Source organism: Tursiops truncatus, chromosome 11, assembly GCF_011762595.2.
Source record: "Tursiops truncatus isolate mTurTru1 chromosome 11, mTurTru1.mat.Y, whole genome shotgun sequence".
Taxonomy (NCBI): Eukaryota; Metazoa; Chordata; class Mammalia; order Artiodactyla; family Delphinidae; genus Tursiops; species Tursiops truncatus.
This window is the reverse complement of record NC_047044.1, coordinates 79,943,224-79,969,744: the sequence shown is the minus strand read 5'-3', so window position 1 is coordinate 79,969,744 and position 26,521 is coordinate 79,943,224. Positions and strand designations below refer to the sequence as shown.

The 26,521-nt window shown below is 37.1% G+C and overlaps 2 protein-coding genes across 4 annotated transcripts in view; one reads left to right on the top strand and one right to left on the bottom strand.

Annotated features, from left to right (window-relative positions):
- Positions 1-17,819, top strand: part of MRPS35 (mitochondrial ribosomal protein S35) — a 43,125-nt gene extending 25,306 nt beyond the window's left edge. Inside the window, exons 6-8 of one of the 2 annotated variants that reach the window (XM_019936046.3) lie at positions 316-425; positions 2,055-2,124; positions 15,729-17,819. In XM_019936046.3, the coding sequence (XP_019791605.2) occupies positions 316-425; positions 2,055-2,124; positions 15,729-15,998 (450 nt within the window). In that variant the 3' untranslated portion in view covers positions 15,999-17,819. The remainder of the gene's footprint in view (positions 1-315; positions 426-2,054; positions 2,125-15,728) is intronic. The other variant, XM_019936056.3, reaches the window with a different exon arrangement.
- A 515-nt stretch (positions 17,820-18,334) lies between these two features.
- Positions 18,335-26,521, bottom strand: MANSC4 (MANSC domain containing 4). Of its 2 annotated transcripts, XM_019936022.3 has the most exons (4): positions 26,160-26,521; positions 24,075-24,134; positions 23,291-23,425; positions 18,335-20,868 (listed from the first exon to the last, which is right to left on the bottom strand). In XM_019936022.3, exons 1-4 carry the CDS (start codon positions 26,386-26,388, stop codon positions 20,195-20,197), a joined length of 1,098 nt encoding a protein of 365 aa, XP_019791581.2. In that variant the 5' UTR covers positions 26,389-26,521; the 3' UTR covers positions 18,335-20,194. The 2 variants fall into 2 exon arrangements, with proteins under 2 accessions (XP_019791581.2, XP_004323331.3); XM_004323283.4 differs by lacking the exon at positions 24,075-24,134.

The following is a 26,521-nucleotide window of genomic DNA, read 5'->3' as shown; positions in this document are numbered from 1 at the left end:
ATTCTACTAGTTGGTAATACTCATAAGCACTGTCATTTCATTTATTTAAGAGACATGTCATTGGTTCTTTTAGGAAAGGTACTAATGCCCAGAACTTTCAAAGAACTCCAAACACTTTGCTCCCGCTTCTTTTTTTCCATGAGTAAGATCAGGCTTCATGATACTTGTGAATTACTAATTCTGTAAAGGAAGGAGTTTGATAAAGTTTCTTTTGGTTTCTTTTTTAATGTTAGTATAAGTAATTTTCCCACTGTTTTCTCATTATACAAAGTTTATAAAGTAATTTAAAAAATTTTTTTTTCTTGTATTTTTAAGGTTAAACTTTCCAGTTTGAATTTAGACGATCACGCAAAGAAGAAACTTATTAAACTTGTAGGAGATCGATACTGCAAGAGCACAGATGTGCTCACCATCAAGACAGATAGGTAAAGGAAGAAAAGTTCAGCAGATCTGTCACATGTGTTACTTTATTGTCCTCCAGTCCCCTGGCAGTCCTTGTATTAACCTGTTAGGTCAGAGAAGTTGTCTCATTCATATTTTTAATATCCTCACACTAGCCTCCTGTTGCTGTGATCTTTATGTGCATGGAGAGGCTTGCCTAGCTGAGTTAAATTGTTATTTTTAATATATTTGTGTATGTAAAACTCAGGGAAGATGTTAGACGGAAACGAAAGAATGACTTGCCAGTGAGTAATACTTAAACAGGTTTCTGCAAAGTCAAAGTATAGAAATCTTATATTTCAAAATCAAAATTATTAAATATGGAAATTAATTTATCAAGGCATTTTTGTAAATAAGCAGAATTTCAGTGCTAGCATAGAAGTTTGTAAAAGCAGTATTAAATTTATTGTATATGAATTTATAAATTAGGTCATTTGAGGTAAAGAAAGGCTATTGGTATGTTTTTGCTAAATGGTTATTTTATTTCTAGAATTATTCTTTGCTTGTTTCAAAATTATGTCAAAATATAAAGAAAAATAAGTGGGCAGATACCCTCTCTCCCTCCTTATCTTAATTTCAAAGCATTTGGAGGTGTCAATATCAGTTAGGTTTTATGTTTTGCTTCTTAGTGGTATAAAGAAGTAGCATGACATACATACAGAGATGGCAACAGTGTGGAGGTGGGAAAAGCTTGGGAGCTGTGATTTTAGATTATTACCATATAGGAGAAATAAATTTGAAATTTATGAATAATATCTTTTTGCTAGCTTTAGCTTTAGAGAATGTAAAATAATGCTGTGTTTTTAGTTTGTGCAATTTTTAAAAATACTTTTAAAATGTTACTGTTAGAAATTCTGTAAGTTTCTGATAATTTTTTTTTGCTAAGTTTATAAGTGTCAGAGAGTGTGTGTGTGTGTGTGTGTGTGTATGTTTTATGGTAACAACTTAATAGAATAGAGGACTGTTAAACCTAAGTACAGAATAAACAGTCCAGTTAAAGTCAATTTTCATATGATAATTTTATATTTAAAGAAATTAGAAGTAATTATTTCCTTTTCTATATTATTTTATTAGCCTAAAAGTTAATGCCAGCTCTTAATATGTAGAAATTTTATCTAATATTAGGTCATTAGTTTCATTTTAAATATGATAGCAAAAAATTACAGCATTGTGTAGTGTAGCTCATTTTTAAAAGAATCAGCTCTGGGGAAATCAGGGTGAACATTTAGATTAGCATCAGTCTCTCTGTATTCTTTAAATGAAATCAGCAGGTATGTTTACACCATCGCAGACACTTAGCTCTGAGATCGTGAAGGACACTTGGATTGGACACATTCATATTAAAAATAGTGTAAAGCTATTATCAGATATAAATAACTTTGTTAGTGATGAAAGCAAAGATATCCTCTAAATAAAAGTAAAAATAACATCAGTGTTCAATATCCTCAAGTCATAAACTACATAGATCGTTTTTATTCCAATAACGGAATTTTCCTAAGTCAGATAGGGAATTCCTGAATATGAGTTATCCTTTGTATTTGTATACTTTGCAAATTTTTCCATGTACTGAATTTTTAGAATTTTGACTTCCTCCCTCTCTCTGTCTTTTAAAGGTGCCCCTTAAAGAGACAGAATTATGATTATGCAATGTATCTACTAACAGTTTTATACCATGAGTCTTGGGTAAGTGATTGTGTATGAATGTTTAATAACTTTGTCATTGTAATTTGGATATGTTAACCTTTCAAAACAGTCTGTGTAGCCAGCACTCAGATGAGTGTTTAATGAACCACTATTTAAGCTAAGGACATGTGAAATGTTATAGATAACTCCTACTGACATTGAAAGTGAGGATCTTGAAATAGATTTCAGTCCATCTGAGGACCTTCAGAAATCAGATGACTAAAATGCCTTTAAAGTTCAGAGTTTCTGACTTAGGCTAAAAAATTCAGAATTTTTTACTTTTTGTTTGTTTGTTTGTATGACTTTAGGTGAAAGTTGTCAATGTTATGGAAGGGAGATCATCATCTATATTACTTGAACTATATAATTCATCCTGTTATTCAAATAAACTATAGAACAAAGCTCCCAAACTTTGTAGAAAGTTACTTTAAATGTTTATTAAAATCTTAGTTATCAAATAGCCTTTCATGTGAACATTTCACTGGTATACATTAGAGACAATTAAGGGCAATTAATTATTTAAATAGTATAAAAACAGTCTTGTGTCTGACTAAATTTATTGAGTTTTAGTATAAATATACACATTTATGAGGAAGATTTTGCTGTGAATGAGCATCAACTCATTTAAAGTTGATAACTAATATGTTTTGGTAACTCACAGTTCTATATAATATTTAAAAAAATTAAAATAATTTTAGATATGCACACATATTAAAATTTTTGAAGCTTGCCCAACATAGACATGGAACTTAATAGCATTTCATGTTGGGAACATTTGAAGGAATGGGGGTAGCTGGAGAAAAGAGTCACTCTGTTTAGATGCTCCAAGGACTTCATATGAAAGAAGAGTTAGATTTGTTTTTCATGACTTTTAAGGGTACAACAAAGTAGAAGCAATAGTGAGACAGATTTATTTACTGAATAAAATCTCTCTACAAGATTCATCTAAAGATGGAGTGGGCTGCTTTAATAGGTAGAAGATGTTCCATCCATTGGCTACTTAGTGGGGATATGACAAAAGGAACGTACCTTTGGATGTTAGTTGCATTAGATGATCTTTGGAATCTCCTTTCATCCCTAAGAAATTCTGTGAACACGTACAGCTGTTCTTACAGATTTCATTGATGTTAATAATAAAACAGTTGTAGCACAAGGGGATGAGTGGAAAATTTAAAAAAAAAAATAAAACTTTGTTGCGAGGTAGTAAAGAACAGAAAGTAGCTGGTAGCTCTTCTCTGCTTTTGAGGTATTCTAATTATCATAATTCATCGCGGTTTTCTAGTTCCTAGCTTCAGGAGTGACATCATAATAGCAGTTAATCTCTTTCCTGTCAACTGATTTTATAAATGCCTTTGGCTTGAGGTCATTAAGTTCCCTTTTGAACCAGCAACATGGCTGAATTAGCTTCAGCTCTATGGCTGCTGCTTAAAGAGTTAATACCAAACAATAAAAGCCAACCAGTTTTGAGTCTCTTATTTTGTCAGCAGCCTGTAAAATGAATTTGCCCCAAAGGAAATGACAGGCATAAATAAATTCAGTGGAAGTTGACTTACTGGATTCTTTCTATGGTTCCATGACATAAAATCCAAACAAGTTTGTATTCTGGATTCATGCAAGAAGCCTTTGATCTTAATGCTAATTACTTAGATGCCAGAGTAAGTAGCCACATACAACTGTCTTAAACATAATTAAATAATTCCTATATTAAACTTGGCTCTTGATCCTTTCTAAACAAGTACCATCAGTGAAGAAGCTTTAAGAGAATGCAGATGAGCCATGAAATTTTGCAGAGCTGGTGGAACAGAATTTTTATTGAATTGAAACTCTTTTTTCTTCACCAGCATGGAATTCATACTTGAAATTGATGTTACCACCTGGTATTTAATCAAATATTTAAAGAGCCCCTTTTAATTCATTCCTTTATTTTTAAGGCTAGTTTCAGAGCATTTAATACCTAAAAGCTAAGCTCTGTGGAGGTTACCTCTAAGTAGCATTGAGAGAAAGTAGTTGGAAGTTTTATGTAACATAATGCTGAAACTTCTCTGAAAAGGTATGCATTTAGACCAGTATAAGAAAGTTACTGTAGTGTGCTATTCAAAACAGTTTAACTATATAGAATTATTAAAGTAGAAGTTGTTGACTTCTAAAACAATAAAATGGGTTTATTCGGGAACAGCAAAGAATTGCTATTTGGGACATGCAATTTATGGTGAACTGTAGGTAAGTCCAGAGAACAAAGAAAAGGGAGCTTGTTTTTATAGGGAAAAGGAGGGAGTTGGGAGGGGCTGTTCTAAATGAAAGTTCAAGGGAGGAAAGTAGGAGTTTAGGGTGGTGATGTCTTCATTTGCGGAGCTGAGATGTTTCTCATTGCCTGGGCTGTTGCTGAGCAAGGAGAAATTCTTCCTTTGGGATTGTGAGTAGTTGCACTATCTGTTTGAGAGTGCAGGGTGTGCTTCTTCCAGTGGGGCATGAAAGTGAAGGTCAGTGCATGCAAATAATGGAGTGAGAATGCATGAGACCTCCCTCTACAGGCCATTGCCAACTCTAACTTTAACTGAGGTTTTCTTTATTGATTTACATATTCAAAAGGCTTAGACTTCACAAAGCATAGACTTCAGGCATAGAGTCTTAGTAATGCTTCACAGAATGATTATTGCAGTGCTAAGAAGGTACTGAGAAACAGATATACATTAAACCATTTATTCTTCAGCTGTTCAAAGAAGCAAAAAGACGTGTAGAAATTTGGTTTAATATTTCAGTATTACACAATGTTGGCATAGAAGTGAATTAGGTTTTAATCTTTGGAACCATTCAGATTTGGATTTGAATCCCACTACTTGTTACCTGTTTAACCTTGGCCATCCTTTTAACGTCAGGCTCAGATTTCTTCTAAGGGCTTTTGGATAGATCAGGGAGAATTTATGTGAAATGTCTGGTGAATAGTGGGTGCTCATTAAATGGTGGCTATTAACATTGTTAACTACTAAAATGAAGAAAGATTTATCTTAGAATTTCAAATTCATTTATTTCCAATTTCTGTGTATAGCTCACAGTTAACTTGACAAAGACTTTATGCAGATCAAGTCAGCTCTGTGCCCTGTTGTATTTGAATTTTTACAACATGTATCTGACTCACATTCTGACACAACTGATAATAAGTGTTAACTGTGTTGCATGCTGTTCTTTAAACCTTCCACAAGTGATTTGGTTAAGAGATGATTGAATGAAGCATTTTACAAAGTGACTTGCACAAAAGATAGACTAAAACACAGACAGTGGTGGAGGAAAGAAAATAAACACTTGCTTTAGAAAATGTAGAGATCTGAAATCAGATTCAAAGGGTTCTTGGGTGATTGTGATATTTAATTACTAATGGTTGCTTTTTAAAATTTGAATTTTTGGCTGTCTAATTTGGACTTCATGATAGTCTTGTTGCCAGTCAGAAATATATCTAGGTTTGTATTAAAGTGGTTCTGAAAAGTCATGTAACAAAATGGATAATTTTATACTCAGAGTTTATTTTTACAGGGGACCTTATTGCAAGTATTTCTGATAAAAATGATGAATCCTTTTGCAGAGCCATAATTGCCATTTAGTCTAGTGGTTTATGAGTTCATAGTGATCTTTTGTGTGTGCTCACATACACATAGATTTCCAGGTTATCAGAGAATGCTTGAATGACATTTATTGTTTTCTCTTCTTAGCATTCATCAATGATTTTGTTCTCGTTTACAAGGTACAGTGATAGGTATCGTTCGGATTATCAAAATGAATGAGCCTCTGTTTTAGGTACCTTTATTCCTAGAGGGATTTGGTGGTTATAATACAGTCTGTTTCACTAGGTAAGGGAGGTTGGAACATAGTGCTGTGAGAGGCGCATACAAGGATTAATTCTCCCTTGAAGCATCATGGAAGTGGTGACTGGTTTTGGAAGATGAGTAGGAGTGTGCAGTAGGTGAAGGACTCTAGGCCTGGTGGGTTTAGAGAGCAGGCAGAAGTTGGTGTGGCCAGGGTACACGACCAACAGGGCAGAGGTAGGAGATGAGACTGAAAAATAATTCAGAGCCAGGCTGTGAACATATTGAACTGATGTAGCAGCATTTTACTAGGTGTGTGAAAAGGCACCTCTTTCAGTGTTTTAGTGTTTATGAAAGAGTAAACCATCCTCATGGCAAATATTAAGTGTGCTTTCATTAAAATGAACTGTTTATTGATTGATGAGCAAATGTTTACTGGTTGCCTCTTATTTGCTTAGTGTTGTTGGATATGAAGATTAATACCTAAGGAGAAAACACTGTCTCTTCTGTTGAGGAACACTAGTAGAAGCAAGTTGGTTTAGTAATAAATATTATAAAAAACGTTATAAAGGTTATATAATTTACTATTTAATTTTTTATTTTTCTCTACTGATTTATTTCTCGTATATCCTTCAAGGCTTTGATACCCACTTGAACCTCTTTTTTTTAACTGAGATATTATTGACATGTAATATCTTATTTTCAGGTATACAACATAATGATTTTGTGTGTATGTGTGTGTGTGTGTGTATATATATAAAATACAAAATGATCACCACAATATGTCAGCTTAACATCCATTACCACACAAAGTTAATAAAAAAATTTTTTCCTGTGATGACAACTTTTAAGATTTACTCTCTTAGCAACTTTCAAGTATACAATACAGCATTCTTGACTGTAGTCACCAGGCTGTACATTATATCCCCATGACTTGTTTTATAACTGGAAGTTTGTACCTTTTGATCACCTTCACCCATTTTACCCACCTCCCACCCCCAGCCTCTGGCAACCACCAATTGTTCTCTGCTTCTATGAGTTCAGGGTTTTTTTGTTTCTTTTCTGTTCTTTTAGATTCCACACATAAGTGAGATCATAACTGTTTATCTTTCTCTGTCTGACTTATTTAACTTAGCATAATGCCCTCAGGGTTCATCCCTGTTGTCACAAATGGCAGAATTTCCTTCTTTTTTTATGGCTGGATGATATTCTACTGCATATATATGCACCACTTACTCTTTATCCATTCATCCATTCATGGACACTTAGGTTGTTTCCATGTCTTGGCTATTATAAATAATGCTTCTGTGAACATGGGGGTGTAGATATCTTTTCGGGCTAGAGTTTTCATTTCCTTCAGATAAATACCCAGAAGTGGAATTGCTAGATCATATGGTAGCTCTATTTTTAGTTTTTTGAGGAACCTCCATACTGTTTTCCATAGTGGCTGCACCACTTCACATTCCCACCAACAGTGCACAAAGGTTCTCTTTCCACATCCTCATCAACACTTGTTATTTCTTGTCTTTTTGGTAATAGCCATTCTAATGAGTGTGAGGCGGTATCATTGTGGTTTTGATTTGCATTTGCCTGATGATTAGTGATGTTAAGCACCTTTTCAGGTGCCTTTTGGCCATCTGAATGTCTTTCTTGGAAAAATGTCTATTCAGATCCTCTGCCCATTTTTTAATCAGGTTGTTTTTTGTTTTTTGTTTTTTGCTATTGGGTTGTATGAGTTCTTTATATATTTTGGATATTAATCCTTTATCAGATATATTTGAGCCTCTTATTCTTTGACTCCTACTTTGCATAGATGGCAAATTATACTGTCTTATTTTCTTGACTACAAAAGTTGCCTTAGTCCATGTTCCATGGGTTGTTTTCCCTGTATGTTTTGTCCTTTTAACTAATCTTGTAAGACTCTCATTAACATGCATCTGATCTTACTGTATTTTGTTCTTCAGAATATCTGGGTCAGTGCTAGGTAACTACATGTTTAATAACATTTAATAATATTAAACTAAATGTTTAATAACAGCTATTGAAACATTGTCTATTCTTTTGGAGATCCAAAAATGGACTTTTGAAGTAGGTTTTCAACTTAAAAAGTAAAGTGACAGAGTAACAAAGAAACTCCCTTTTCAGTAATTTAAAATGTAGCATACTTGTTAGATGTTAGCAATAATTAGCTTACTGGTATAGCTTTTTAATCTATTAATAAAATTATTAATAATCAATAATTATGCCCAAATTTTAAGAAATATCTTGGCAGCAGTTTGAGATACTTAATTTTCATGGATGTATGATTTTGGGCTATATGTAGGTCAAGTTTTTCATTTGATTATGTGTTTTTTCAAATATTTAAAGGAAAAGTGTTCTAATGCTATATTATTTTGGAAGTTCTCTACAAACATTTGCTTCTATGAGTTTAATTCATGATGCTAATTTATATTTGACAATGTTAATATGTTAATGGAATCTGTAGGACAATATTGGCTACTCCTAGCAAGATATCATATCCCTTTATAAAATATCCCTTTATAAAATCCTTCAGTGGTTCCGCATTACCTAGCATAAAATCTAAACTACTTAGTATGTCTATTCACAGCAATTTACCACCTCATTACCAGCTACTCAGGAATTGTAGGTTATGTATCCTGTACCATAATGAACATAATGTGTTCTTTCATAACTCTGCATATGCTGTTTTCTTCGCTTATAATCCCTTTTCAAATTGATCAGACTTGCAAATTCATAGGAATCCTTTAATACACCTCAGATGTAACCTGTCTCAGATGTTTCTTCCCATCCTTTTTCCCTTCTCCCTCTGTCAGTTAGCATTCCTTTTATAGCTTTTATGGTAATTGCCTGTATACATGTCTGCCCAGCTCCATTAGACTGTGAGGTCACTGAGGACAGGACTGTGTATTTCATTCATCTTTATATTCCCAGCATCTAGTACAATGTCTGGCATATCAGCATTCAGTAAATTTTTTAAAAACTGATCTGATTTGAATTGAATTCCTTGACATGCTCAGTTAAAAATTTAGCTTTGATAACTAAAAGTATTGGCAGTAGCTTTTTAATCCATTATGGATATTTACTTTTTCCTATTTTTTATGATTTTCAAGTAACTTGAATTTTTTTAATTAGTAAAACTGTTTTTCCTCATCTAGCACAATGCCTTACTTGTAATCATGAGAAGTGGAATATTACTGTGATTCATGTTCTAGGCAAAGGGAGTTATAAATAAGATGGTAGAAGGTGACACATTTGTGTATTTAGTGGAACAGATACTTCTTTGCTTTCTATTAGATTGGAGTTCACTGACCATTGCATGAAGTAGCTATTGTGTTTTTCTTTGTATTGAATTCATGCCTACAAGGAGAAAAAAGATGATAGGGTCAAATTAAGTTATTCTTTTGTTCTTTTTTCCATGTTTCTGTGTTCCTTGGAACACATTCTACCACTAAGAAGCAGTATGATTGGGGCAGATTATTTAATTGCTCTGGGCTTCGATTTCCTGATTTGAAAACAGGTAGTAATAGTACTGCCTCATAGGGTTGTTATGAAAGTTAAATGAATTAATATATGTAAGGTGCTTACTCATCCCATGCCACTTTCCTCACCTTGGCCTTCATTCAGGCCTGAATGTCCTAAGCTCGTTCCTGCCTCCAGCCTTTATGGATGCTCTTCCTCTACTGGGATCACAGTCTTCATCTGCCCGGTTCCTCCTCAACTCTAGGTTTCCGACTAGATTGGCAGTTCTAGGGCAAGACAGTGCCTGGGACAGTAGTTGTGTAACAAATATGTACTGAGTGAACGAATGAGTGAGTAAATAATTGAGCCAGCTGCGGAGAAAAGAGAACAGGATCATGTGGAATGGAAGGCTCCTTCCTCTAGGGCTGTAGTGAGAGCAGGTTCTCTCATGGTAGTCAGGGAAGAAAAGAGACTGTATATATGTATATTTATTGTGTACATACATAAGTTAAACGGTGAAATTGTAAATGTTTAATAGTTAAGTTATTAAAATTGAAGTCTACAAACTAATCAAACTGCCTGAATGGTGATCAGTTTGAGCTTACATTGGTATTTTTAATTGCCCCCCCCAGTAATTTGAATATGTTATTGTTTATGCTTTAAAATTAATACATGTCAACTACAGTACAAAAAAAGAAACTCTTAAACAATTGCCCACTTCAATCCTGGGTGTAATTTCAGAAGCTATAAAAATTTGGCAGTGAATTACAAGTCAGGGTACGAAATTATAAATGAAATGTAATCATAGCTGTGCTTTTTAAAAAAATGAATTTAGAAGGACACGCAGCAAATATCACAATTATTAATTTTATTTTCTTCAAATGTCTCAAGTGTCTGGTAATTGTTTATTGCATGCCAGACATTGTATGTAAAAGACCCATAGAAGCTCCAATTGATGTCATCCATCAGAAAGAATTTCCTCTTTTTTCTCTTGGGCAGAGAGGGTCAGGGGCTTATCTTTTTAATGCAATCAGAATTGAGCTGGAGCAGGGCTGGGTTACAGTTTTTTAAGATTTAGTTCACCTTTGTCTCTTCTCAGGCATTTTGATTGGGAACTTGGTGAGTCCGCTTCCACATCTCAAAGTCTGCTTAAGAGTCACTTGTGCTCTTCAGAAGTTTTGAGCTTAACTTGTTAACTTCTAGCCCTTCAGCAGAATCTGGAAGATGTCTTGAGAGGGAGATTGGTTGTGTGAAACAGGACTTCCTCCCTCTAGTAGGACCTTGTCTCCTAAACACTATGAGATTATAGGAGATTTGCTCTTCAGAAGCTTGATTCAGCCTCCCCAGCTTCCCATAAGTAGCCCTGGAGCTAAAACCAGTCATGTTTGGGGCTCTTCAATTCCAATCTGTCATACAAGCCCTGGGTAACAGCTCAAACCTTGCTCATTTCTCTTTTCCCGAGTAGAGTTCTTCTGTGTGGGCCAAGGGCCAGTCTGATACAGAATTGGAAAATGGACTCAGGGAAGAAAATGGCTAGGGATTTTCAGAAGGATGCTCCCCATATGCTTGCAGCCTGGAATTCACATTGATCTAGTCCGAATTGATTCTAAAACTCTCTGGTGGGACTTCCCTGGTGGTGCAGTGGTTAAGAATCCACCTGCCAATGCAGGGGACACGGGTTCGAGCCCTGGTCCGGGAAGATCCCACATGCCGTGGAGCAGCTAAGCCCGTGCGTCACAACTACTGAGCCTGCGTGCCACAAGTACTGAAACCCGGGTGCCTAGAGCCCATGCTCCACAACAAGAGAAGCCACCACAATGAGAAGCCTGTGCACTGCAACGAAGAGTTGCCCCTACTCACCACAACTAGAGAAAGCCCCCGCACAGCAACGAAGACCCAACACAACCAAAAATAAATAATAAATAAATAAATAAAATAAAATAAAATTTTTTAAAAATTAAAAAAATAAAACTCTCTGGTATATTGATTACCTGGCTTTTTTCCAGTTGTAGCCAAAGCAGAGGCATCCTGTGACATGTTACATCCTATTTGAAAGTGGAAATCTTAATGTAAAATTAAAAGAAAGAAATTTGGAGTTTTTTTCTCTCAAGGATTTTATATTTATACCTCTTATATGAAAAATATTCTCAAGTGACAAGCATTATATACAATGTTATTACCTTTTTATCATTACTAGAAGATGATTTTGGAATTGCTTTTTTTGTTTTTCTTCATTTTCAGGATATTTTATTAAGGAGACATTTTACAAAGTTTCAGTAACAGAAACAAGTGAGGGTGCAGTTCTCAGGGGTGGTGAGAGTGGGGTGCCATCACACCGCATATCTGAAGGGGCAGGGGAGGGAGGAGCTGCAGAACTGGAGAGAGAGCTGTATGGATGGGCCACCTGACAAGAACTGTGGGGCATCCCCCCCATCAGGGAGAGAGTTGGGAAGGACAACCCTGACCTCACTCTCCATCATTCTCTAGGTGTCTTGCTGGTGCCTCCCATTAGCCATACCGAACCGGGAGCCAGAATTCAAGAGGTCCCTATGAAAGGTCCATTGGGATTGCATCTTAATATATCATTTAAACCAACAGCTCTTCCATTTAGCTCTGTTCTTTCTTCAATGATAAGCCCCATTTGGATGGCAGCCGTCTGTGAAAACTTATGTATTAATGACTATAAAAGATTTCCCTCAAAAGGTAAATATAGTGCTAACAATCTTTATTTTTCCTGCTTGAAAAACAGAAATTCTAAAGATCTTTTTTATTGATACATGTAACATAGGACTTCAAAAAAGTAGCTTTCTTTTTCTTGAGACAGGTCTTTATAAGAGGTAAATTCTCTGTGTGTGTGTTTTTGTGTTTTCTACATTTGCTTAGACATAAAAAGCCTTCACCCAAAGGAGACTGCTGGAAAACTGGAGATAATTCAGTTATTTTTTAAGAACACGCTATTAACTGAGAAAATTAAATCTAATCAGTGATAATAACATTTATCAAGAAGTAATAAGCATGAAAAATATTACCTATCAGTGATAAATAAAGACCTTTTGTTTCTGTATTTTTTTAATCTACATTTGATAAATATCAGTCATATGATTTTGTGAGTGGGAATAATGATGGCAAAACATTTGGACACTTCTTGTGTTTATATTTACCTTTAAAGTTTCGCTTTATTGCTTGATGGTGGTAGTGGCGCCCTTGACATGGGAACATAGATTTTGGAGGTGTGCCAGCAAGGGTTTGAATCCTACTCTTATTTATTCTTCTTCTTAATAAGTTGTGATATTAGTAGTAGATGGTTATTTAGTGTTTATTATGAGCCAGGTACTCTTAAGTATGTAGCTATTCCTTCTTTTAATCCTCAGAACAGTTCTGGGGAGTCAGTTCTTATAGAAATGCAAGCCTATCACAGTAGTAAGTGATGAAGGTAGGATTTAAACTCAGTTCTGTAAAACCCCAAAGCCCATGGTAAATACTGTGCCGTACCCCTCCCTGTGTGACCTTGAGGGAATCACAGATATAAAGCCCTCTACCTGTAATTCTGAAATGAAAAAAGCTTTGGAAATTGCTAGTCTTTTCATAACTTATTTGGTGGCAAAATGAACTCTGAATGGATGAGAAGCTATTTATAGCCTTTGTGAATCCCATTTAGTGTGACTATTCATACATGTTGCTAGAAAAGTAGTAATATATTTGATTAGGGGGTGCTGCTGTAGACCTCCTCTGGAGATGTTACAAAATTTACTGTGTGCGTGCTGCATTAACTTTACAAGTTAAAATACAGAAATTCTGAAATCTGAAACATTCCCAGGTGACTGTGCCCCTTTATTTAACTTCTGTAATACTTAGTTTTCTTATCTGTAGAGACGTCAAGATCTAACCCAGTATGTCTTAATATGAATTATATTAAATAATTAATATATACGTGTAAGTATTAAAGTACCTGGTATATAGTAAGTATTCAGTTTGGGAGATTGTTACTATTATTATCTTGGAATTTATATTTAGTTGTGCAGAGTTTGGATCCTAAAGCTAGAATATGTAGAAGACTAGAGTTTTGTTTGGCTTGTTGCTGAAGCCCAGCACTGCATTGTATCTGTACAGGATTGGTAGGAAGCCATGCCCTTCACAGAATATGTGACTTTCCCTTACCAAAGACTATTTAGAACAGCAGTAAGTATAAATGTGCATTATCCTGTAGTTTAGGATTTCCTAACCTTTTTCATGTCACTGCACACACAAAAATTCTCTGCTGAGATAAATAAAGGAGGGAGGATGCTTGTGGCTGCCCCTGCTGCACCAGGCTCACGTGGCACCTGGGTGCTCAGGGAATCAATATCATGGCATACCTATGAACACACCTTGGCAAACCAATGTAGAATTGTATATGTCAAATATAAGGGGAAGATAAAAAATGTTGAAAATTGTTAGTGGATTTACTTTGGTTATCTCCTCTGATTAAGCATCTATTTCAAGTCAGTTAAAATCTAGAAACACCTAGGTGAAACATAATTTTTTAAACAGTTAGGTCTCTTAATTCTTGTCTTCTAACAGTTCAGAATGAGATGGAGTGACTGTTTTACTTAATGCTTTATAAAATGTGTTGACCTCTTAAGTTTATTTCACTTGTAAGTTAGAATTATGAAGAAACTATGACATTGTCTTGAACATTTAAAGCATTGGCAGGAGTAGATAGGCCGGTGATATATTTAATTTCGGACATTTTTTTTAAGGGGCTGACATTTATTCCTTCCTCATATATTACAGTAAGAATTAGGTATGGTGGGGTAATTTTGTCAGTTATTTTTTTTAAATGTACAAATTCAGAGTTTGGCTGTTAGGAGTTATTTGCAACAGGTCTCTGGGGGTGGGGCATAACAGGAAGTTATTTCATATTATCCCTGACCCCCTGCCAAGCGAAAGCCTCCCTACCGGCTAAAAAGAGGGTGCAGAGCAGATTCTCAACCAGATACGATGTTTCTAGAATGTAAGTTGGAACATTGTTCTCCGCCATAAATTCAGTATAGGGAGGTGGGGCAGACGTAGGGGAGCTGCGAGTACAGAGACCCCACTTTGGCTCAGGAATCTGGGATCTGATGAAACACCCTACATCAGTTTGTTTCTCTTAAAGGAAAGCGTACACAGTTTAAAGGATTAAAGGAGGGTTTCTTCTTCTTGTGGGTCTCTGTAGTGGAGGAGCTCCTTTCCTGGGCTTCAGTGATCCGAATGGGGTTTGCTGAGTCGGTGGCCTCCGCAGTGGCTTGTTTGCCTTTGGTGGGGATCCTCTTTATCCTTTGAGGGACAGATTTCTCGTGCTTTTCTATTTTCGTGGGCTTTTGGAGCGGGAGTGGGGATGGGAGGGTGGCATGGCTGGAGACCGTTTGCCTCCTTCTTGGTGCTCACTTGGCTCTGAGGAGCCTTGGAGCTCTGTCTGCTCAAGCTGTGGTCTGTTTCAAGAGGAGTTTTCAGAGTTAAAATATTATTTCTGACAGCCTTACAAATCTGCCTCACTTTTAATACTTTAAAAACTTTATAATTTAGAAGGGTTTACCACCTTCCAAAGTTGTAAGACTAGTGGATCATTCCATAATAGCCTGTGGCTCAGAATATTGTTATGTGTTAATTTGGAAAGAATGTGGCTGCTATTCAGCATGTCTCTGAACCAGGGCATATTACATATTAGCTGTGTTGCTTGATTTTTTTCAGAGTGTTACATCTTCATTTAAATCATAAATCTGAATTATATTAATCTAAAACCTACCAGTGTTCCCTAAAATAACATGGTAATAATTTTTGTAAGAAAATGTAAGTAGTAATGAAAATTGTTTCCATTATAGGAACAGAAAATAAAGATAATAAGACAAAATTCCAGAATTTATCAAGTCATTATGACTAAAACTCACATAAACTTTATATTTTAAATTTATTGTAATAATTGGTCTTCCCTGTCATCCCAGAGGCATGTTACAGAGGTAAATACAGTCTCCTTTCAACTCTCATATTTGGAACCTCAGAAATTTGAAATGTTTGATGAGTTAGAGTTTAGGGACTGGAAAGTTGCAGGGAGTGAGTTTTCTACATCTTTTGGGAAGCAGTATTGCTTTGTAAGTGCAATTTGCAGGGCAGGTAAAGTGTAAATTATGTGGGTAGAATTAGTGAGTGGTAATGAGGTGCTCATGTGAAAGAGTGTGCAGCCCAAAGCTGCTGGTGCAGGTGGACAGCAGTGCTGGATAAGGGAGGTCAGGCAAGGTGTACACACAGAGTGTGGACCAGACTTCGAGTCATAATTTTCAGAACTCAGAACTTGTTTTTTCCTTTCAGAAAACTGAAGAATGGGAGAAAAAGAAGACTGAAGCAGACATGGAAGAGTATGTATGGAAAGATAGCTCCTCAGAAAAAAACATCCTGGAAACCCTTCTCCAAATTAAAGCTGCTGAGAAAGATCTGGAATTAAGTAAAGAAGAGCTCCTTGGTACTGAAGAAGTTGAAGAGTACAGAAAGTCTGTTGTTAGTCTTAAGAATGAAGGGGACAATGAAAATACCCTTTCTCAGTACAAAGAATCAGTGAAGAGACTATTAAATTTGACATGAATTATATAGAAAAATTGCCTTGATTTATTAATTTTATGATATATATGTAATCCTTATCTAATTTGATATACAGTTGAAGATGTTAAAAAACCATTGTTTTATTACATCAGAGTTAAAATTATTCCTTTCATCCTAATGTGCAAAGGCAGTATTCAGAAGTTTTCTTACTTATGCACTGGGGCAATCAGACTAATTGGATCTCTGTGATTTCTTCTGGTTCTAAAGTGTTTGGATTTTATTTCTACCATAACAACTTTAGTATTCATATATATACAATGTTGTTGTTTTGTCACCTGCTCCATTTCTTTCCCTACAGATTAGTACTTTTTGGTTGCTTTTGAATAATGATTTTGGTTATTTGGGAAGCTAGGCCCAGAACCCAGTCCCCTGACTGAAGTTCAGTGTTTTGTCTACATAACTGCTATCTGCCTAGTGAGTTTTTGCACATGCTGATTCTGATTAGAAGCAGGTCCTTAGCAGTATTTTCTAACCTAAAAGTTTGTTCCATTCCTGTATTTGGGGGTCACTTTATGTTGATTCAATTCTGTTTAGCATCCTGGTTTCCATTTTCTTTGGCTCATTTCTCCAAGCCTAAGCTTGCAGAAAAGTGGAAATGGAGATTAGCTGGTATTCATCTCTCTGGATGCCCCAGCTAGAACTTCCACAGCTCAGGAAAGAGATGAGGTAAAAAGATCTTGAATTTAATTGGAGTAAATGACAAAATAACTGCCCTAAGAAACATTTCATTCAATTTAGCTGTCAATTCAGTACTTTTAAGTATATCTGTAAGTCATTTCTTACCACTTAAAGTTGTCGACAAGTGATTAATTTAAAATTGAAATAAAGGAATTATGGAGGCTGTTATTTGCCTAAAACTTATTTTGCTTGACAGAATTTGAGAACATAAAATGCCAAAATGAATTTCAGAACAATTGCTCAAAAGATTTATATAAATTGAAGATATGATTTAGTATTAGCAAGGCCAAGAGTCCATAGGTTATAAAGGACAACAATAGGGCCTTGAGTTCCATCCATTCCACTGGATGGAAATAGCGAATAAAAAAGTAGATACAACTGAATTTCTAGATCAGGTTTAAAGCATACATAAGTGTATTGAAGTGTTACATTTCTTAGAGAGTCAGAGTTGAGGAAAACTCAGGTGTGGAAACAGGATTGAAGAAGGACACATTTGAAAACAGTAGAAGCTGAGGAGAGGTTGTCATTTGGGAACATGTAAAGAGGTGGTAGATTAGGGTCCTCAGTCCTGTAGTAATAATACAGTGAAGATGGAAGCAGATGGAGTAATGATATGTAATAAAGAATTTGACCTTGCTCAAAGAGAATCTGGCCTCTCCCGTCAGCTTCTGGGAGGTAATCTGTCATACCTCATAGAAGTGTCTTTGGTTAGGGCAGGAGTCAGTCACAATGGATTTTAGGTGGGGCTCGCTACACCTGATAGTCCTAGGCATGCCAGGAAAACCAACCATGTGTTTAGGGTTGGGGAGCTTTGAGTTTCTTGGTAAGTCCACCCAGCAGCTGAGATCAACTGCCCAGGTAATTGATCAGTCATACCAATGTAATGGAGCCTCAATAAAAATTTAGAACACTGAGGCTCCGGTAGGTTTCCCTGGTTGGCGATACTCTAGACATACTGTCACACATTGGTACTGGGAAAGTAATGCATCCTTCTTCCACGGGGAGAGGACACCAAAACCTGTGAGTTCGGAACACTCCTGAACTTCATCCTTGGTGCTTCTTCCCTTGGCTGATTTTAATCTGTATCTTTTCCCTGTAATAAACCGTAACTGTGAGTATAATAGCTTTCATTGGGTTCTGTGAATTCCTCTAGTGAATTGTTGAACCCGAGAGTGGTTTGGGGACTCCCCATCCCCCGAACTTATAGTTGGTGTCACAAGTAAGGGTGGTCTTGTAGAAGACTGTGCCCTTTTAACCTTTGCAGTTTGGCTAACTCTGAGCAAAGACTTGAAGACTCTAAGGCTGTGGCATTGACACCTAATGGCAAAATCTTAGAGCTGTAAGATTAATACAAAACTGCCTCAAAAGGGTAACCGTTGCTGTCATTGTAATGTTAGCAATAATTAAACAGCATTTTTTGTCATTATTTAGACTCTTGTCCTTAAGCTCTAATTGATCTAATGTATACAATGAACATCATATTCATCCTTACAATGAGGATTCTAGGGGACACTTTTTGCTGTACTGATGATATGCGATCACTTCTGACTTCAAACTCTTAAATTTCATAGCTCAGAAGGTGCTTAAACACATAGGCAACTAAGAAATAGAACAAACCTGTTTTCTTAATTGTAGGGAGCTTTAGTTTTTTTCTTTGCATATTTTCTTTCCAAAATTGGTAAATGTGTCATAATACTGGACTATTACAGATTTTTTTCCGCAAAGGTCTGGCTGTTACAGTGCTGGAAAAATTTCGATATCATGGTTATTTCCTAAATGGTGGTAACAACCTTAGCCTTAGTTGTTGACTAGGCCCTGTGATCTTTGTTTCTTAATGTTTTAAATTCTATTCAGAAGTTCTCTTTGGTCCCTTTGGCTTCCAATAAGGACATGGTTTCTAGGCCCAGTCGTTTTTGTCTTGGCTGACTGTTCAGGTCACCTCTACAGTCTAAGTTTACTCAGTTTATCTGATGGTCAAAGGTAAGGGCTGAAGAAGAGAAGGAGTGTGTTTGTTTTCTTACAAATGTAAAGATGTTTTTCCCAAATTATGGTCATTTCTATAAAACAGTTATCAATTTTAGGGAACAAATAAAATTCTGAGAAATCTCAAGGAAGAAAAAACTTCTTTTTTTGGTAGCCCTAGTTGGAAAACCTTCAGTTTGTATATATTTGAAAGAAAATTAAATAACCTTTTAAAAGAATGTATATACAAATAATTTTTAAAGACAGCTTCCTGAATAACTCAAATATTTTAAGGTAATTTAAATCTTGATATCCCCCCCAAATTGCCTGAGTTTTTTTCCCTAATGTATTAAGAAAGAAATTGATAACATTTATGATATGTAATATGAATAGCAAATTAATGTAAATCGATTATATTTTAAAAATTCAGACTTATTTGTGGTTAATATTCTGAGGGAAGAGTGCTATTTTATTAATCTTATAATAGGATTTCGTCTTTATTCATTATGCTTGAATGGCTGTCTTTCAATGTCCTCACATTAAAAAATATTTTCAGAGATGAGAGTAAGGGCCTAAAGTTTAAGATCATTAGAGACTTGAATTACAGTTTTCTACACTTAAGAGTCAGAGTATAAGATTTAGGGGTGAATCTGGTGTAAGTGGACAGAGCTTGAAATACCTAGAGCTAATATTTGCACCTGGGAAAACAACTTATACAACTGAGGGACATAAACTAAAAAACTCCCAAGATTTATTCAACAGAAGTCAACAGAAAACTCAAAGATCTTAGTGCCATAATTATTGAGAGGCATGTCAGTTTTTGAAAAAGAAGCTGATCGATTAAGATTGAGAAAGGTTAATCAATTGAACATAAAAAATTATATAAAAATCAGGAAACTTTTGCTCATGGGTTAGTAACTGTAATCGTTTATAGTGCTTTTCTGCTCAAGCCACTAAAAGATTTCATTAAAATATGTGACAATAATGTGACCTTGACAGGAACCAAATATGATGTTATGGTGTTTTCCTCCCTGTATCTTTTTTCCATACTCATTGAGAAAATGGAGGCTTGTAGTCCAACAGTGATTTTGAGCATGGACTTTTGAACCATGTTGCCTATTAAGTCAGGCTTTGCTACATACTAGCTGTGTGACTTCAGGCAAGATACTTAGCCTCTCTTTCCTCAGTTTCCTCATCTGTAAAATGTGATAAGAACAGTGTAATAGTTAACAGTAGTATACTTATCTCACAGAGTTCAAGGAATCAACAAGTTAATACATGTACAGCACTTAAAACTGTCTCTTACATGGTGCTGAATAACTGCAGAGATTAGAATTTTCGAACTTCAGCAAAAGGTACACTATTCAAAAAATGGAAATAATCAAAAAGACAATTATGTTTATCAAACATTGGCATTCTTTAGAGATTGGTAAGAATGGGTATCTGTGCTTTTTGTTTTTTTTAACCAAACTGCCCTCGTCTTACAGAAAACTACAAATGATACTCCTAAAAGCTTACAATGCTCACATCTTTTACCATTAAGAGCGCTCCTTCAGAATGGTACATTTTTTAATTTGCTTGGATCCTGACTTTCTCTGTCCTAGTTTATACTGGCCCTGGTGCTTTCGACAGCATCCAGATGCCAGGATGACTACACAACAGCAGAGGAAGGTGACAGAGGTGCAGAGGACCACAGGAACCAACCACGTCTTGGAGGTCACAGGTGCCCCATCAGGTGTTGTGTCTTCATTCTCAGATGTACGGTTTCTGCTGTTGTACCCTTTGGTTTTGTTCAGTACTTGTTTGCTACTGTTGAGTTGGGATGGAAAAGGCACATGAGAAAGTTTTGTGTCTGTCGGCACAAAGAAAGGAGAAATAGTCTTGTTATCTGGATTGCTGATGAACTTGGTACTGGCTGACACCATATTTACGTTTGTGGTAATGGAGTCATTCAGAGAAATGAATCTTGCCCAAGAGTCTGTGGTTAATTCCTTGGAATACCTAGTATTATTTGTGGTTGCAAACAAATCTTGATATGTGGTTGAAGATGGAGCCTCTACTGATGGTAGCATTTGGTTTATCATGGTCGTTTGTTGTTTATCTAAATACATAGCTTTTAGAATCCTTAGTCTCTCCCGTATGTTAGATGAATAACGGGTGTTTAGATATGTGGGCAGTGATTGTTCAAAAACCAGCAAATCTGGATCTACACCTGAAATATAAATAAGGCATCATTTAAATTTTATTTTTAATTTAGAAGACAGGACCTTAAAGTACAGTTTGGAGAAGTCTTGGATTTTGCCACTATAAGTTATTGAACTAAGCTAATTTCAAGTTCCACCTAATTTCAAGTTTCAGCCTACTTCTGAAAGGCTTAGAAGCATACTAGCCATGTTTGAATTTTTCTTAACTTTCTAAGACACTTTCTGTTGCAAACGAACTTGGCTACATCACATGTGGAGAAAACTGCCAGGGCTTTTGTGCAACAATAGCAGTATTGGGCAAGAGCTGCAGAAACAGTAACCATTTGATATGTATGACTATTAAAGTCAAACGAAATGGGGCCTGAGAAGTGTAACTATTCAAAATTATTAGCAGAGCCCTAAATCTCATCCCTTCCCAGTGCCTGAGGGTCCAGTGCCTGAGGGCCTTCAGGGTTCTCTCTCTTCTTATAAAACTCCTGTCCCTCTGGCTTCAAAAACTCTCAACAGCTTTACAGTTGTCACACTGTTTCCCTTTCAGTCTCTCTTGAGCGTGCTCTCACTCTCAACACACCATCACCTACTCCCTTCCTTTCCTTTCTGACTTTGTTTTGTGCCTTCTGTCATTTTGTTTTCATCCTCACTATTCTGCCAATTCTGCTTCTGGGGTGATCAGTACTTTCCCTATTTCCTGATCACTGTATCTCATTGCTTTGGCTTCTCTCTTGTTCTTGGTACTGATGGCCACCTCTCCTTGCATTCTTCTCCCGTGACTCCCTGGACCCCAAATTCCTTTGGCACTTTATCTCAGACTGCCTGCCTCTCGCTTTTCCCTTCCTTTGTGCTGGTTCTCTCCTTGGTCCTCACTGATTGTCCGATAATCTTTAGTCTTTAGTCCTTGGTTTTCTGCTGTATTTCTCGTCATCCCATACCAACCACCCTCCCACCCCTGGTCACCAAAAGATTATCCTCATCAACTGTCACCACTACACTGATGGCCCTGAAATCCACATCCCCAGTTTTTTCCTCTTTCTTGAGCTCTGATCTCAGTTCTCCTGTGCTCTACTGGAGGTTCCCACCTAAACATCTCACATCACCGCTGGCATTCTCAAAACCATCATCTGGTCTACCTCTTTGTCTTTTTCAGCAGCATCATCATTCTTCTGTCACCCATGCTGGACTCTGCACTGCAACGGGATTTTTGAATCCTCAGTTCTCTTCTTCTTTATCCAAAAAGCATCTAAGTGCTATCCAAGCCCTTCCCAATATGCTAGCAACCATCCCTCCTCTTCGCTGCAACTACAGTCACCTTGTCCAGATATAACATTACCCTGACTGCATTTTCTAATCTGCATCCTACACATAATTTTCCTGGGCTAAGATAACCAGACATCACTTTAATGATAGTGCTTTCTCATGAAATACCTTTGCTGGTCCCATATTTCTGACAAAGTCAAACCAAAACTCTCCTCTGTCCTTTTGTTACCTGGCCTACCCTATCCTGCCCATATTTCCATTGCAGCCCCAAATGTGCCCCTGTTGGAGCCACACCAGTGTTTGTGCTTTCCTGGGGTGTGATACGGAGCTCCTTATCTTGCCTCTACCTGGCCTCTTCCATGAAGCCTCCTCTGAATAATTGAGCTTTCTTTAGTCTCCCCTTCTTGTGAGCCTTTGTACTTGGGGCAGTATCACACATTTTTGTATTTAATTGTACATCTTACACTAATTGTAAGACTTGTTGCATCAACTAGATTAGAAGGAGCTCGAGGGCAGAGATATGGCTGTAATCTCCTGCAGTGTGGAGCACAGCATGGAGCATTATGTGTTCAATAAGTACAGACTGATCAAAAAATTTACCTCCTTTGTATCGTGTTGGCAAAAATCTATTCTTTGATGTTTACTGATTTGTACCCTGAGATTATATACATGGGAAAGGACACTTAAATATGTATTTTTCTAAAGGAAAATGCAGTCGTTATCTTGGGACCAATGCTATGCTAATGTGTGGCTGTAAGTGCATTTCCCCATCCCTGACATCCATCTTTGTAGAATCCTTGTATACAGCATCAGCGAACCTCAAAACTGACATTTAGCATTTTCTTTATTTCCTAGTGGTATCCTTAACCACTACAGTAGAAATACCTATTTTGGTTCTTGCTGAAGGCTCTTGGAATAAAGGAAATACAATGCTCTTGTTCAGTCACATATGATTTGTATCTGGGATGAACTCATCCTTGCTGAACATGCCAAATGAATGGGAATTTCCTTTTAGTTTTCTGCCCTGGAAGTCCCAAACTTTTCCAGACAGACTTCACTGGGAAATAATGACTTAGATTCATACATGGCTACTGCCCACCAATTTCTAGGTTTTATGCCTCTACTAAAATATCACTGACATTCTTCAAAATACATACAAAGGACATAAATCATTACCGTCTGTTATGTTGTATAAAATGGCGCTGGTTCCGGGCTCCAATATGCAGCTCTCCAGGGTTGGGCAGTGAATATGGAGGCAGTTGACATCGCCATGAATAGGGTCATGGAAGAAGACAGCCAAGTTACAGAAAACTGAAAAGGAAGCAGGCAAAGTACATCTGCAGATGGTCTTGATTTCTGCAGCTTGATGAGCTCTGAGTAGCTTACATTTCTTTCAAGAGCACTGGATTAACAGTACGTGGCAGGGCTATGTTCAGACATCTTACAGAACATTATGAACTATCGCAAATGCTTCTGTGAATATGGGAAAATGCCTCTTCAAAAAAATAGCTGCAAGAGGGAAGAGATATGGGAACATATGTATATGTATAACTGATTCACTTTGTTATAAAGCAGAAACTAACACACCATTGTAAAGCAATTATACTCCAGTAGAGATGTAAAAAAAAAAAAAGAAAATAGCTACCAATATTCTCAGTAATCTTTCACACACCCCATGCTACACAGATTACCTGGAATCATTTCCCAGTCCCAGTATTTTATGTTCAGGAAAATCCAATTGGCTACAAAAACCTCTGGGGATTTATATAGATCAGATTTCTAGATGCAATACCCTCTCAGAATACTAAGGCACTGAAGTTCAACAGAGAAAGAAAGAGGGAAAAAAATAGACAAAGCCTGTAACAGAAGGGGGAGTGATAGGAAGGGCAAAAACAGTAATGACCCGTGGTGTTGGGAGAGGCCCAGGTGGCATAAAGGCAGCAGGCTGGGTGAACATTACCTCGACCCCGACTGCGGGTGTGTGCTAGCCCCATGCTGCAAAGCCACGTCCAGTGAAAAGCTGATCGGTGTCATTCAGAGAGGAGGGGAGTAGACAGACAAGGTGGTTAGCATTTGGGATTCTGGTGGGGAGGGGCTCCTCACTTGCTCTTGCCGGCTCCCCTTTTCTAAGTAGATTTGCTCCATAAAAGATACCGTGTTATTTCTGGAAGGTCAGATTTGTTGAATGCAAATCTTCAGTCTGTCCTCCTTTAAGTGCAGCACAGATTTTCCTCCTGCTGTAGTGTAGTAGGAACCATGTGATGGGAAATATTCATTGGCCCAAAGGTATCAGCTTCTTTAATAAAATGAGATTACGGAGGGAGAGTGTACGATTACCAGACCTCCGAGTGTGCCTACAGCTGCTGTGGAATTGCTGGCAGAACCTGCTCTGCTTCTGTGTAAGGTTAACTGCGGGGGTTACGTCTCCCCTATTACTTCTGGGACACCCCGTGTTTCTACACTCTATTTTTCCAGAAGGAGACAGAATAGGACAAAAGTCAATTAATAATACATTGCTAATACATTATAGATTACAAATACATTCCCTGAGGACTGTGCTGTAAAGTTTAAGGAAAAGGAAGAAAGAATATTCAAATTTAGACATCTAAATTTCTGATAAAGTAGTGGATGCTGTAGGGAGCAATTTTTCAAGCTCTTTTACATTCTTCATGCATATTTCAGAGTCCCAGTTCTGAGTAGGTTAGCTATTGCAGGATTGTGCATTTTAAAGTTCTGGCTTCTAGGTAAAAACTGGGATGTGTGTTCATGCCTTTTCTTCTTCTGGAGAAAGAAAGCCACAACTTGGAAGCCACAGAGGCTCTAAAATCCTGGAATTCTACTGGATGCTTTTAGTATCCCCAAAAGTCCAGAGGCCACAGCTTCCCTGGTGTGGAGAGTCAGGTAAATTCATGCCACGGGAAAATGCTGAAAAGTATCACCCCTCCCTCATCTCTTCTCAGTGAAGGCTTCTGGGGTTATAAGCATCTGAAAGCAGAATATCTAGATTTGCTACCTTTTCCAAAATTTCCCTTTTATAAATTAATTGCTCTCTTCTGTGCCTGATTAACTTTTGAGGGCTAAGCCTGTGACAACTTCTCACACTGTGGTCTCTTGACAGTCGGTTTAGACTCTCCAAGGAGCTCCAATTTGCATCCCAGAAATCTTACATGGATAATTGGATAGGAGGCATTGGCAATTAGAGTCAGTAAGAAATCACGGGAAGAAAATGTGGAACAACAAGAGAATTATTTTAAAGTGCTGTGTTGCTTTTGTTGTTTCTTTCCAAGTAGCTTTCAAATCTTGGAAAAATGAAAAATAAATGAAGTCTTTAATCAAATGTAACTTGAAATTCTGCAACAATGAAATGTTTTCCTAGTTATAGGCCTTGATTATATTATATGAATGATATTTAACCCTGAATCCAGATTTCAGACAAAAAAAAAATTCTGTTAGGATATTTTGAAAACTAACTTTCTCTCTCTCTCATTCTCTCTCTCTCTCTCACACACTCTCTCTCTCTCTCCCTCCTTTCCTTTCCTTTCCTCTTTTTCTAGTTGACATATATTTCCCTATTTCTTTCAAAACATGAATCACAATCTAAATTCCTGTTCAATACATCCCCACACTTGGTCAACCCAAGCAAGCACATTTCAAAAGTGTGATACGACACCAATATCACCAAAAGAACCTTGAAAAGGAAATATTTTTGAAATCATATATGCTATATCCTGGGCTATAGAAATATTGTTAGCCAGCCCTCAAGGCAATATTTTCATTTAGCACTTTAGTGAAGAGAAGAGGTTCTCTGTTACCTGTAGGTTCATAGCCTCCCGGGTCATTACTAGATTTGTAAATGGAGCCTGCACTGGCCCCAGCTGCAAAATCAGTCTCAGTGTCTCTCCCTCTCTGCCCACTGCCTCATCCCAGGGCATCTTGTTTAGTCCCCATCAACTGTTCACTGCACCCTCTGCCTAAGGGTCCTTTCTTAGGTCCTCATTTTGCAAGTTTCCCCTGATTTTTGCTCAGGTCTATCATCGACACTTACCATCCTTCCTAAGACAGCAGCTCCGACTGCACTTCTGACCAGTGCTTTCGGAATAATACTTCAAGAACTGGGCCCCCAGCTTCTGAGACTCCTCCAGGTCAATTAGGAGACCTGGGAAGCGTCGGATCCAGCAGTCTCTGTAAAACACAGTAGGTGAGCAGAGAGAGTCTGAGGTCCACCCCATGCTTAAGAGCAAAATCACGTCTGCTGCCACGACCACCACATGCATTTCCCTGGGATGAAGACTCGGCAATAAGTCTGATGACCAGACAGACGCTGAAGCTGACCATCAGGGTTTAGAATGGTTTCTGGAACTTCAGGACTGTTGCTAAGGGAGAAGGCTCCCTTGGAACTCTGTGAAG

What these genes read in the sequence shown, in the direction of transcription:
- MANSC4 (XM_019936022.3), bottom strand. Translation starts at nt 26,388, where the DNA reads ATGCATGTGGTGGTCGTGGCAGCAGACGTGATTTTGCTCTTAAGCATG. An exon ending in CACCCGCAGTCGGGGTCGAG is followed by an intron (nt 23,426 to 24,074) that starts GTAATGTTCACC and finishes CTTCCTTTTCAG; the next exon opens with TTTTCTGTAACTTGGCTGTC. An exon ending in TTTATACAACATAACAGACG is followed by an intron (nt 20,869 to 23,290) that starts GTAATGATTTAT and finishes TTTATATTTCAG; the next exon opens with GTGTAGATCCAGATTTGCTG.